This window comes from Harmonia axyridis, chromosome 5, assembly GCF_914767665.1.
Source record: "Harmonia axyridis chromosome 5, icHarAxyr1.1, whole genome shotgun sequence".
NCBI lineage: Eukaryota > Metazoa > Arthropoda > Insecta > Coleoptera > Coccinellidae > Harmonia > Harmonia axyridis.
In genome coordinates, this window is record NC_059505.1 from 15,398,098 (window position 1) to 15,412,560 (window position 14,463).

The following is a 14,463-nucleotide window of genomic DNA, read 5'->3' on the forward strand; positions in this document are numbered from 1 at the left end:
AAGCATTAAAGAAATTCTTAATATCAACAAAGAAAAACTTGTTGGAGAAAAATGAGAAGGTATATTATATCAGGTCAGATTAAGGTACAGATTTACCGAAAGGAAATTCCCAGAAGTACTGAGTAGAGAAAATATAGAGAATGAGAGAGCGGAGAGGTTTAACTCGACGATCCAAAAGAAGGTTCGTACATACATTTTTGATTCCAGACTACCTAAGAGTATGTGGGAGATTGGTATTGATGCATCTATAGATGTGTACAACAGAACACACAAGTCTATCAGATATTAAACACCGTTGACAAAGTTTGCACCAAATGCAAAATGCCACTTTGATCAAATTGAGAGATTTTGGATGTATTGGAAGTATTTGTAAGTATTATTATGTATTGCGATGTTCGCATACATTAAGATTCAAAAACCCAGCTTGAAATTTGGATAATGTGCCCTGAAAGCTGTCCTAGTGGGTTATACCGCTACAGGATACTTGACGTGGCATTCAAGCTCGAGCTACATGTGAGATTTAACAAGAAACTTGCCTACAAAGATAATTATAGAAATAAACAACTTGATGACACTAAAGAAAAATTACAGACCCAGGAAAACATAATCGACTGGGATTGGATGAAAAACTCGAAAGAGCCAAAATAAGGGAACTGCCGATTAAAAGGCCAATACCCTGCTACACTTAAAGAAAATCGTAAAGGACGTAAGCTATGCAAGGTTTCTTAATTACTCTGAGAATAATATTTTAGAAATTGGGCTGAACGACCTCGGTCGATTGCCTTTGGATAATTAATTATCAATAAAGATCAGCTATTAATATTATTATTTTAGGTAAATATGAGAAAACCAATAGAGAAGAAGATATGAGGTTTTGTCTTATCTCTTCATTAAATCGAGAACCGATTAAATTCGAGGAAGCTAAAAATTCTAGAGAAGGCCACTTATGGAAGAAAGCTATAAAAGAAGAAATTGATTCCATGATACAAAATAAGGTTTGGATTTTGGTAGATACAAGGAATATTCAAATATCTGGAAAACGGGCAAACATTATAGACTCGAAATGGTATTCGAGAGAAAATTAGAGGCAAATGGTCTTATACGATACAAAGTAAGATTAGTCATACGAGGCTTTAAGGTCAAAAATATCTATGACATTAGACTTCCTGTAATTAGAGCTACATTTGCAATAATAAATAAGTATGATTTACATGCTTGTCAATCAGAAGTAAAAACCTGCTTTTTTAAATGGCACTATAGAGGAGATCTATATGAAGATCCTTGATGGAGTAGACATTGACAATGAGATCAAACGATCTTATGTATATAAACTCCAGAAAGCCCTATATGGACTGAAGATAAGTCCAAAGAGATGTAATAAGAGATTCACTGAAGAGATCCAGAAACTTGGTTCAGAGAATGATATACATGGACTTGTTTATATACATGGAGGAGAAATGATATAAATATAAAGAGAAACCGAGAAGAGAGGTATATAAATCAATCAATCAAATTATACCATGAATATATTAGATAGATTAAATATGAATGACTGCAATGCTCAAAATACTCCTATGGTAACCAGACAGATTAAAAATAGGATTAAGAGAAATCAATCGGAGAATCTACAAGATGACTCAGATAAACTAAAGATGAGAAGAGTTCCTTATAGAGATGAAAAGAGTTCCTTATAGAGAAGCGATTGGTAGCTTAATGTATCCATCAAATGGTAGACACTACGTTTGCAGTTAACTAATTAACAAGAAAACAAATGAAGCCGACCGAAGCTGATTGGAAAGGTGTAAAGAGAATCTTCAGGTATTTGAAAGGTACTGTGAATTTAAGTCTTAAATTCACCGCTCAAACTTAATACTTAAAGGCATTTACCGATGCAACATTTAGAGACCATACCGACTTGTCATCAACTGAAAGGTATGTTATTAGATTGTTTGAAGATGTAATAGCTTGGAGGAGCCATAATCAAACCTATGTCACATTGTCCACTTGTAGAGCCGAATACCTAGCCATGAATAATGCCTATCAAGAATTAATAACTCTTGACAAGGTACTTAGATTTGTGATAGGAAAACTGATGTTTCCTATAACAGTCTGGTGTGATAACAAATCCGCTGGAGACTGCACCAAGAGAGATGGTGATCACAAACTAAAGGTATTTGATGATCGTTTAGATGACGACCTACTACATAGAGAGAAATCTGGACTTAGAAGACATATGGCTGAAACACATGGTGATTTCATAAAACAATGTGTTGAAGTGAAGAGAATCACAGTGAGATGGATTCCAACCAAGGAGAATGTGGATGACTTAATGATAAAACCTTTACCATCAGACGGTCATAAGAGATTAACTCAAAAACTAATGATTTAATACTAACTCATTGAATTTTTGTTTTCAGAGTATTTCTAGGGACTAGAGTATAAACTAATTGAGTTCTGTTTATAGATTAGACTTAGAGTGGAGGATGCTGTTCGCAGTTCGATGAAGGGAGGGAGTGTTAGAATATTACTTCATCCGAACAGATTACGAGAGAGACAACCAACCCTACACTTGATAGTGTTATTGCATGTCGTGCGGTGGCGCTACGAGTCTGCGCTAGGCGAGGCCATCGAGGGCCATCGAGAGAGAAAACAAGAATGGACCTTCGATGGTCGAGAGCGAACGTCTGGGACAAAACTTCATAGTGACAGTCTCTTCCAACCTGACTTCTGTCAGGTCCTTTCGTTCTGCCTTGTGAACTTTACTTGCTTTTGAGATAGAGTTAGTTGTCTTGAGAATAAACGATTAATATCAACATATGTGTATTAGTGAATACTCTGTATTTATATAACCCAAATATATATAATCCAATAAAAAATGCATAGAAGTTTGAAGGAGAATGGAAATATTATATATATGAATGTCTTACGGAATTCAGGATTGAGTACACAGATGTTTCCTTTGATTATAAATGTTTCCAAAGCACTGTTTCACGGTGCGTTAGTGTTTTCCGTGAAACCGACAGCGTGGAAAGAAAGAGTAAAAGTGTTCGACAAACGAAAATTGTCTCTGTTGGTACATGTTACAAGATATTGAAACAAGAAATCAATTTATTTCCATAGCGAATAACCTCTCACCAAAAAGTTCAAGAGGCTGATTATCTTAGTAGGATGGCTTTTTGTCTGTGGTTCCTGAATGAATTCAGTAAAAACCTCACGAATGTTTTTTTTTTTCTGACGGAGACTGGTTTCACCTTTCTGGATATATCAACTTACCGGAGAATGTGGAGATGTGAAAAACCAGATTTTTTTTATTCAGACACCCATTCATTTTCAAGAAATTGGAGTATGGTGCGCTATGAATTGGAGGCGCATTATTGGCTCAATTTTCTTCGATGGAACATCAACAACAGACCTCTTTAGAGAAGAAATTAATTTACCATTTATTGGTGAATTGAATTTTGAAGAATTGACTGAAAGCTTTTTTCAACAAGATGGAATAAGAACACACACGGCTGCAGAAACTTTAGCCTTTTTGTGGAAGGTTTTTCAGGATCAGTTTGAACACTGAGCATGAATTTACTCCACGGTCTTGCGTCCTCACACCTTGTGATTTTATTTGTGGCATCGTTTAGAAAATAATATTTTTCAAGTACCTATATCTGATTGAGCCCAACTGAAGGAGCGAATTATCGAAAAGGTTGAAGATATGAACAATAACTCATACATTGGATAATATCTTCAATACCATCACAAAAAGATGTGAAAAATGTTTAGAGTAGAGTTCCTTTAGAACAGTACTTCCTTCAATTCAAATTATGTTTTTGTATGGTTAAGAATTAAATAAAAGTCTCATGTTTCTTACTTTCATTTTTCGCATAAATTCTCAACGAATTTTCTGTCGATTTTTTGAAATTTCATGAATTCTCATATTTCACCGATTCATGCAAACTTGCCAATGAAATTTTGTTTTTCATGTTAGTGATGAGGGTATTCTCTTTGTTTGCTTACTCTTCTATAAATACGAATCACAAATGAAAATTATCCAATTGATTCTTTTTTATATGGGAAATCCATTGCCCATTAACAAAAAAATCATCATTATTTGATATTTTAGTGTTTTTTTTAACTTTAATTTCTGAACATCCTACCTACATAGTATTACATCATTTTGAAGGGAAAAAAATAATGAATTCAACGAAGTAATTATATATAGGGTGTTCTATTGAAAAAAAAATAGGTTTGTGTTGAATCTTCAAAACCATACCCCGAAAAAAAAATTGAGTACGCCACTGGATTCTACGCAGAATTCTGATTCAGACGTAGCTTTTACCCCAGCACTATTTCTAATAACTTCGAATATAAAGGAGGGGTCCGAAAAGTATCAATTTCCAAAATTGCTCTGTATGTCTTGAACGGAAACAGTTATGCAAAATCTGATTAGACCAACTTGAATTTCACGAAAAAGTAGAAGGGTAACGTGAAAACCGCAAGGCTCTACCTAAATAACAAGCGAGAAACCTGGCTGTCTCTCCCAAAATGGGATTGTATTGGTAACTTTTAAACCATAAGAGTTAGAAGGTCGGTCAAATGGAGAAAAAGTTGCATACATAGAAGCATTATCAAGCAGTTCAAACAAATCGAGATTATCAGGGCCGGTTATTGAGATATCATAAGAAAAGTAAATTCTGTCATTTTGATTTTTCTTTTTTTCCCACTTTATTTCAAATATTATCAAAAAATGTTACAGGAATTTTTTATTCCACAGTAAATTGTTCTCAATTTGACGTAATCAGATTTCGTATCCAACGTTTCGTGCTCTCTGGGCCACCCTCAACCTCATTTTTTTCAATACGGACCTGTATATTTTATGACACTTTTCGAAAACTTTTAACGCTGAATTCAACGATATACCATACAATGTCATTCAAAGTTGATTTTCAGGTGATTTTGACCCTTATCCAAATTTCTTTGGGTCGGATCTGTATTACATTTCGGTAACTTTAGTTCAATTAATAACAAGCAATACATTTCGATGAGAAAATCAACTTACTCATCTTGAACTAAATGGAACATCATCATCAGAATCAAATCAAGAAACAAGTAATAATTATTTACATATTTCAGTTCATAATAATTAAACGAATTATCATTTAATGAAAGGAAAATCGAATGATTATTCGAAAGTAAATGAAAATGAATGAAGTAAGTGTTCGAAATGTCCACCATTTTGTAAAATGCACTTAACGGTTGTGGAACCCATACTTCTTATACATTTGCTTATTTCGTTTTCTTGAATACCTTCCAATACATTCTCAATCTTCTCGCGAGAAATCACTACTGTTGGATTTGTCATTTGTTCCAGAATCGAACTTTATTTTGATATCATTACGATATAAGTTTTGCAAGGCTTGGTATTCAAATTTGAAATCATTGTATTCGTGTCTCTTGACTATTTTATTAACAGCAGTTTTTGATAAATTGCATTCACTACAGATCCGACCCAAAGAAAATTGGATAAGGGTCAAAATCACCTGAAAATCAACTTTGAATGACATTGTATGATATATCGTTGAATTCAGCGTTGAAAGTTATTTCGAAAAGTGTCATAAAATATACAGGTCTGTATTGAAAAAAATGAGGTTGAAGGTGGCCCAGAGCACGAAACGTTGGATACGAAATCTGATTACGTCAAATTGAGAACAATTTATTGTCGAATAAAAAATTCCTGTAACATTTTTTGATAATATTTGGAATAAAGTGGGAAAAAAAGAAAAATCAAAATGACAGAATTTACTTTTTTTATGATATCTCAATAACCGGCCCTGATAATCTCGATTTGTTTGAACTGCTTGATAATGCTTCTATGCATGCAACTTTTTCTCCATTTGACCGACCTTCTAACCCTTATGGTTTGAAAGTTACCAATACAATCCCATTGAAAAAGTGGCCACCCTGTATATTAGAAAAAAGATATCGCAGAAAATTCTAGATCATTTTAGAATAATTTCTACAGACAAGAATGGTCTAGTTTTTGATTGGCTGCCGGTTCTGAGCCTAACTATGGTTTTCTGCTTACATTCTCCGACAACCTGATTATTTGTTTTTATTCCAAATGTAACGATTTTATTGAGTCACTGTAGTAGGTATTCTTCAGTTGAATAAATTTGTTCTTTATACAAACCCATCTGGTCCAATAATTTTAATTTGGATGAAGTGTCAGCTCAGTTCAGTCAATCGTGTTCTTTTAAGTTCTATGATTAAGTCACATTTGATTCGCCACTGTGTTTTATTAAGTCACATTGGTTGGATTATTTCCCGACATAAATGATTTGAGATAATCAACCAATAGTGGCATTTTCGGGTCATTTTATCGTCGGATATCGTGACTATGCATAGAAAGTTTTATTCAGTAGAGACAGCATATTCAGTTCAGGAAATGAATTCGCTATAAAAATTTTCGTTGACGGTTTGGTAAGATATTGATCATCTCATAGATTTTGATTTTTTTCGACGCAATATTGAAAGAGATGTATGATTTCGAGAATCATGCAGAGAGAATTCATGCAGAACGGTGGTACTTACAATAATTGAATGATAGACATAAATATTTAACTTCCATCACATGAGTGACAGCTCGAGATGAGCTGAGCGGAAAATGGAAAATGCGTGGAACAGAACAGATTACATAATAACGAACATATTTTAAGAAACGTCACGGACCACTTGTTGATACGCTCGCATGAAGGTAATGAGGCAGAAACATACCACAGTTGACGCAACACAGAACTGGCCAGAAGTTAGAACCGATCGACGCGTCAATTCAAGTTTGTAAGCACACCAGTTCGCCTCACGGTATAGAGTAAAAATAATAATTATATAGATTGTACAAATAATTACGAGTACGTAATAATCAAAATGTACAGTAGTTCGTCTGATCGGTTTGATGAATAGTTGGAAAAAGCAGCAGTTGCAATGTTTAACGTCCCCATAGAAAATATTCGGTACACGAAATTTTTCGCAATAGGGAGGAAAGTTGTGAATTCCATGCATCATGATCACGTTGATAGATTTTTTACATGCACATTTTATGTGCGTGAATGACCTCGACGAATCGACGAAAATCTGGATTCTATATTCAGGCAGCAGACGGTCACCGTCAACCAGTGTCAAGTTGTGCCAGTATGTTCGCTTATAGGAAAACCAGTGCTCCAGATTTTCGTGCGTAACATCACTCTGCTCTTTGTCAACTAAGTACCTACCTGTTTCTGACATTAAGTTTGAAGTTATCATATCTCATTTGAATTAATTTGAAGATTAATTGATAAGAGTAGTTTTTCCTCCACGATTTCGTGCATCAGAGTTAGACAGTGATAGACCGGTTTTTGCTTTTCTTAGAGCTCATCAGTATTGAACAACCCAACGTTTCCCTATGGTTATCTATTTTGGTCCCACGTACCCGAATGTTTTTCGAAAATTATAGTTGATGTCCGAAACTTGAAGTTTTTTTTGTTCTGCCTCTTTTCAATAGGACTGTGTCCTGTCTTATTTCTGTTATGGTTATGTTTCTCGTGATCTCGACCTCCACATTTCTTTCCATCTCTTCGGGAGCTGTCCCAATGGTCTACGTGTATTTGTAATGTGTATTTTCGCCCACTTGACAAGTCTTTCTGCTGGAATCCTCCATACATGGTCTCTCCAGAACCTCCTGCGTGCTCTGATCCATCTGACCACATCCCACATCTACATTTCCTTCTTTATGTCGGTACTCCTCACATGATCTCTGAGTGTTACTCCTTTGATGCAGCTGAGTACTTGCTCTATTATTTTGTTGTTGATAACTATATTGTATCGGATAGGCTTTTGGCGATGAACATGGTCTGAAATTTCCCACAACTGATACTCAAGTTCGATTCTTCTGCAACTATTTTGAGCTCATACCCGAGACGTTATAGGTCATTTTCGTCATCTGCTACCAGGACGGCGTCATCTGCATAGCACATAATCTTCAGAGAACGATTTCCGACATCATAACCTGCTCTGATTGTTCTTATTCTATGAATTATTCGATCCATTACCAGATTGAACAGCAATTGACTCAGGCTATCTCTCTGATGTATGTCAGTGAAAATGCGGACATCCTGAGATAACCTACAGTTTGTTTTTATCGTTGTAGTGTTAACGGTGTTGATATATTTTTTTTTTCAATATTTTTTTCATCAACGTTCTTACATTGAAGGAAAGCATTTACATCGCAGAGTCTTATTCGGTCGAAAGTCCTCGTTAAGTCGAGGAAGCACGTGAAGATGTGTTTATTGAATTCAATTGATTTCTCCATCAACTGCAACAGGATAAAAATTTCCGTCCACTCTGGGCCTATTACGTCTGAGTCCCTGTTGTTCTTCGGAAATGCTCACTTGATTGGAGATTTTATTAGCCAAAAATAACTTGAAGAATTAATGTAGAAAACATATTAATCACAACAGATAATGAGAATTTGGTACATCGGCGATATTATTCTTATTATTATAATTAGATTTAAATCAAGGACATGGTCCTGTGAGATTCAGTATACATAAAGAGCATCATATGTTGGATATTTTTTACTTTAAGATAAATTGTGATATAACGAAATATACTGCTCCACAAGAGTTAGGGATATCGTATTCAATCGTTTTGAAAAGTGTGTAATTTTCGAGAAAATCGCTCTAAAATCATTTAAAACTCGAAAACAACTTGAATCGATCCAATAAAAATCAGTATGAGACAGTTCGTCAATCTGGTCGCCTATTTTCTGAAGGTTGGTTCTTTGCATATGCTTCATGAATGTTGTTATTTTGAAATGGAGTCAGTTTATCCACGGCTTCGATTTGAAACGAGTTTTCTGAAAATGCCAAGACGTAAATTAACAAACGCTGAGGCTAATAGGGCCATCGGAATGCTACAGGGTGGTCTAACTCAGGTTGTTGTAGCGGAAAGGCTCCAAGTCAGCCAAAGTGTGATATCTCGACTTTGGAATAGGTTCAGGGAGACAGGTTCCGTGTTGAAAAGACCAAGGCTTGGTGAGCGACTAAAAACAACACCTGCTCAGATTCGTTTCATTACCGTTTCGGCGAGAAGAAACCCTACATCTACGTGTAGAATGCTACGGAATACTTTTCAAAATTCAGATTAGGGTCCAAGTTTCCATCGAAACCATCAGACGACGTTTGAGATAGGAGAATCTAGGTTCTAGACGTCCATTAAGAGGAGTTAACCATATATATCACTGATATGTTTTCATTTCCTCGCGCCTCATGTCAAATTTGATAGTTTATGTTGGAGACAAAATTTGCTTTCTGAAAATGACATATGCTCCTTCTGTCTATGTTTATTATTCTAAGTATTTTTGTAACGTTTTTTCAATAAAATACAATCACTATAAATCTATGGGAGATGATTCCCGAATATAGGGGCTTTAGATATCCTGGTACACCTTAGGATGCATTTCAAGGACCCAATCTGCAAAGAAATGACGTTCTTGGTGAATTTGCTTGTGTACACCGAATTGTCCTAAGTCCTTATGCAAAATACGATGTAATGCATTTTGTGGAATGGCTGATTCCTAAAATTGACTAGGAATCGACAAACCCGAACTACATTCTGATTTTCATCTATCATTTAATCTTCTTCTGACGTTCTTTGATTCTAGCGCGTCATTTTTTCGTTTTCTGTTATTTTGAAGTTAATGATTTATTTCATCATCCTTCATTATTATGTAAATTCTATTTTGTGCCTGCCTTAGATCATCCACAGCGAAGTCACATAGTTCACGCAAACTCAAAGCTTCTGAGATCGGAATTCAACAGTTATTGAAGATATATGATGACAACTGAACAAATATTGTTCACGAAATATGCCAACCATGTCTGAATTGCCGGATAGCAAATCAATATTTATGCAAATGCGCTAGCTACATGGGTATAATTAAAATATCAAGCCCACTTATCGACTGTCTCTTGTTCGAATATATGTCACGTTAACACGTGACCATAAGCGTCAAAGATGGAAATGGGCAAGGCAACATAAAAATTGGAACGATCATTGGCGTAGTGTCCTTTTCACGGATAAATCCACATATGGACGATTTTCAGATTCTCGAAGAAAAAGGGTATGGACAATCCCACGCATACCCTGTAATCGTCGCTATGTCCAAGAAGTCCATCCCTTCCGAGGGGGTAGTGTTATGGTATGGGCCGAGATATGTTTGAACGGGCGCACTGATCTACACATTTGTCCTGGGAATATGACCGCCTTACACTATAGGGAGCATGTCATTGGCAATGTTGTGCTGAATTTTCACGCTGCTATTGGTGAAACTTTTCAATTTCTTGACGATAACGCTAGAACGCACTGTGCAGCCAAAGTTGAGAATGCGCGCGAAAAGCTTGGTATTCCACATTTACCAAAATCTCCGCACTCACCAGATTTGAATTGCATACAACATGCATGGGATATGTCCCAAAGAAGATTAGATAATCATCAACCTACCACTGAATCCTTAAATGATCTGAGAGAGCTTCTACCTCGTTTATGGAACCAAATTCCTCAAGAAATGTTCAACAACCTAGTGTGTAGTATGCAAAGAAGATGTCAGGCTGTTATTGATGCCCGTAGAGGCCATACATTGTATTGATAGTCTTAAAATGGTTGAATTATCTGAGAATAAAATTTCGTTATTTTACTCGATTTTTCTTAACCACCCTGTATACGCTGCAGACCTACAGGCTAAAATTTATTTCATTTCCTGCAACTTGAAATCATATTAATATGAATTTTCATCACAAATATCTCATTTAAACAATTTTTGTTTGCAATTCAAGTCAATATCCCTAACTCATGTGGAGAAGTTTATATTCAATCCAATCCATTTATATTTTATCATATGCCGAAGCATAGACTCAAGTTGATGTTGAATTCAGTGTGAAGTACCATAAAATCTGTGTGAACAATTCATAATAATATACTTTTTTGTTCCAGTATTGTATTGTTCTACTTCAAATGAACTGGTGAAGTGTTGAAAAATTAGGGACCGAAGAAAGATGTGTTAAAGTTTTTTGAAATGTTAAATATTGACTGAATTTGGTAGACCTACTGGTCCTAATAATTTTTCATTTGAATTTTTCTTTTGTTATTTATGAAAATCTTGAAACAATGGTGGATGTATAATAAATGACATTAGATACATTTGGTTCATGATATAGCTTATCGGTGGAAAAACTTCAATTTTTCAAGATCTATCTAGGAAATTTCAAACTCCCACCATGTGTATTATCTAGGTACTATCCATCTTTCAACAATCAAAACCAGTATAATATCCAACGCATATTGCATTAACATAAATAATGAATAATTAATACGACTTGAAGATAATCCAGTGGTGCTACTATAAATAAACTCCAAATAAACAAGATTATGTTTCTATAGACTTTCATCATGATTAACACTCGGGAGTAGAGTTCTCAGCTCAGGTACAGTGGAGTCCAAAATAAACATTCTTCCATGTTTGCGATATAAACAAAGGAATAATGGGTTTGTGGAGCAGGAGAGATGTAAAAAACACATCAGGAATAAATATCATTTAAAAGAGGATGTATTCAATTTCAGTTATAATATAAATGTTTCCATAAATCTGGCATTGGGTTCATTATTTTCTATTGTGAAACTATTGAATTCTTTATGATTCGCGTGAGGGAAAGGAAATCATTTGAAACATTGCTTGTTTTCACATTTCTCTATATACACTTATCATCCATTGATATTGATCTTCAAATATAATTATTATGATATCAGAATATAGGTTTGTGGAGATGTTTCTGGTCAATTGTTATGTTAGTTTATTGTCTGAACAGATGAAAAACCTTTGTTTTCTTAAGTTGAGAGGGGAAAATGTCAAACATAAATGTTCAGCTGTGGCATGAAAATTGAAGAAAATATTTTAGTATGTAGTCAATATTTGATCAATAGGGCAGCACCGCACAACAATCACTGTAATGATCATAATTTTGATTTTGAAAAATCATTGAATTAATACATTTGTTATGATGTGAGAAAAATTGGTAGATAAGTAGGTTTTGAAAAAATGATATTGGTCTACAAGTTTGCTTCCGCCGTTTTGCAATAGATAGCTGTAGCGGTTAGTGGCAGTTGAAATAAATAATAGATCATAAAGTTATTCCCGATTAAACGTGTCACCTTACTAGTCAAATTCTCGTCATTTGCGGGAGGTTTCAATTTTCTACTTTTATATGAATAAATCTGCGGCTGAGGCTCATGGAATGCTCTCAAATAGGAAAAATGCAGACAAAATGACAAATTGTTTAGTTTTCAAATCATATATTTTTAGTTATTGCCATAATTCTCCCATTTTGTATTTTTTTTTGTTGTATACCAACATTATAAGCTAAAAATTGAATTGAACTTCAAAAAGAGAAGATATAAGCAGTTATTTTGACTTCTAACAAAATCCGTTTTGTCCTTATACTAAGGAAAAAATGACATACTTTTAATATTTAAATGCAAAGTTCGCTAATAAACGTTTTGGTTTCTTTTCGAGACAGTTGCGAAAATGGTCAAGACATACTTGGAATTCTTCAGACGTTGCTCCCTAGGACTATCACTTGTTTCTATCAATGGCACACGGCCTGGCTGACTATCACTTCCGGTCTTATGAAGAATTAAAAATTTGGATCGATTCGTGGATCGCTTCAGAAGATGATCATTTTTTTCAACGCGGGATTCGTACGCTGCTCGAAAGATGGGAAAAGTAGTGGTCAGCAATGGACAATACTTTTAATCATAAATAAAGACTCGAATTTCGGAAAAAAAAAACGACAGAAGCAATGTTGTACGCCTATGTAGATATCAAGAAAATCTATAATTCGTGTGGTGTGCGTTCAAATAATTTGGTAAATAAAAGTTGGAGCGAATAACAAGAATCTTTGTAATGAGTGAGTCATTGGAAATGGGAATATTATATCATTATTTGTAGTTCATATTCTTTATTGTGGGAGGTCTGCCGTCGACTTGAGATAACTCAAAATTTCATGGGAAATTACATTTTATCGGATGAAGAAGTTTGAATGTAAAAATGAAAGATATATTTTCATGTGACCTCCAATTTACATTTGACAATACATTTTGCTTCCGCGTCTACCGTAGGTAGTAAGAATATTGTGATTAAGTCAGTCAGTCCGATTTCAAAATTTCCTCTGGCAAATGCATTTCAGGACATCCTGAACAACTTTGCTCTCTTATATTATTCTTCTATCGATCTATGTAACAGGCTCAATTTCTACAATTCCTATCTGATTTGAAAAGAATTCAGCATTTTCAGATGAGGGTTAATTAGAGGAAGTGAAGGGTAATATGAAAACTCTGGTATTTCCATATCTCGCGTTGCGCTTTTTCAATTTTGATCAAATTTGTTATGTATGTTCATATTAGGTTGGATGTAATTCCATAAGGATTTCAGCTTCAACGGATTTAGGGTATGCGATGAGCATGCACCAATGTGATATTCCCGGTATATTCAGATTCTGCTTGTCCGATTTTGATTAAATTGAGTGTAGGTTGGAATTGGATCGACAGTACTTTCATGGAATTTGAGTTCTTTCTGATAAATGGTAGTTCATGCGCAAACGTGAAATTCCTTCAATATTTCGCTTTATAAATGTCCCATGTCCCTATGTCATTCAGTATGATTGTTGAGGCGGGTTCATAAGACGTATTTCCGTTGTAATTTAAGCTCTTTCAGATTACGAAAACGTGAAATTTCTATATTTGGTTGATATTTGGATTGACATAAATGGTTCCATAGAAATTTCAGCTAATTCGAATATACGATGCTTTTTAGGCATGCGTTCATTGAGTTTCAAGAATATAACCCTTTCAGCCCTGATTTTTGAATTTCAAAGAAAAAAATATATTTTTCATGAATTTGGACGTTTATTGTTTTCAACTAAGATATATATTCAGTTTTAACACGAAATGACTGATTTTTAAACACATATGTGGATAGGTTCCAAAGGAAGAAAAAAATATCAATTCTGGTTCGTAAGAGAAGTTTCAACAAATCACACATATCCAAATGGATATACTGTGAAACAGTGACGCAATATAAGGGGAAATGAAGTTTGTCTTTATTCATTTAGAATCTTTAGTTTTGCCGTATTTTTTTCGAATTTTTGGCTCTTCCTCCCTCTCTTTCTACACAAGATTTTTCGAAAAATCTATATCCATATCATGGTTGTCCAAGCCATCATTATTTCTACCTGATTTTCAAATTTCATTCAAAATCTAATTATTCATTATCTTCTTATTCATTCTCATCTTGGTCGTTGATCTGGAAGTATCTTAACTCATAACTATCTTTTCCTAATGCTACTACTCCCAACCAATCTCTGGGGTTGCTCTTTTTCCAATATG

General features: G+C 34.7%; 1 protein-coding gene across 4 annotated transcripts in view; it reads right to left on the bottom strand.

Annotated features, from left to right (window-relative positions):
* Positions 1-14,463, bottom strand: part of LOC123680582 (cAMP-specific 3',5'-cyclic phosphodiesterase) — a 447,060-nt gene that overhangs the window by 394,014 nt on the left and 38,583 nt on the right. Inside the window, exon 1 of one of the 4 annotated variants that reach the window (XM_045618559.1) lies at positions 6,583-6,617. The exons of the other annotated variants lie outside the window; for them this stretch is intronic. Coding sequence (XP_045474515.1) covers positions 6,583-6,602 — 20 coding nt within the window. The 5' untranslated portion in view covers positions 6,603-6,617. Of the gene's footprint in view, positions 1-6,582; positions 6,618-14,463 lie in introns of those variants that run through there. 4 annotated transcript variants of the gene reach the window in all.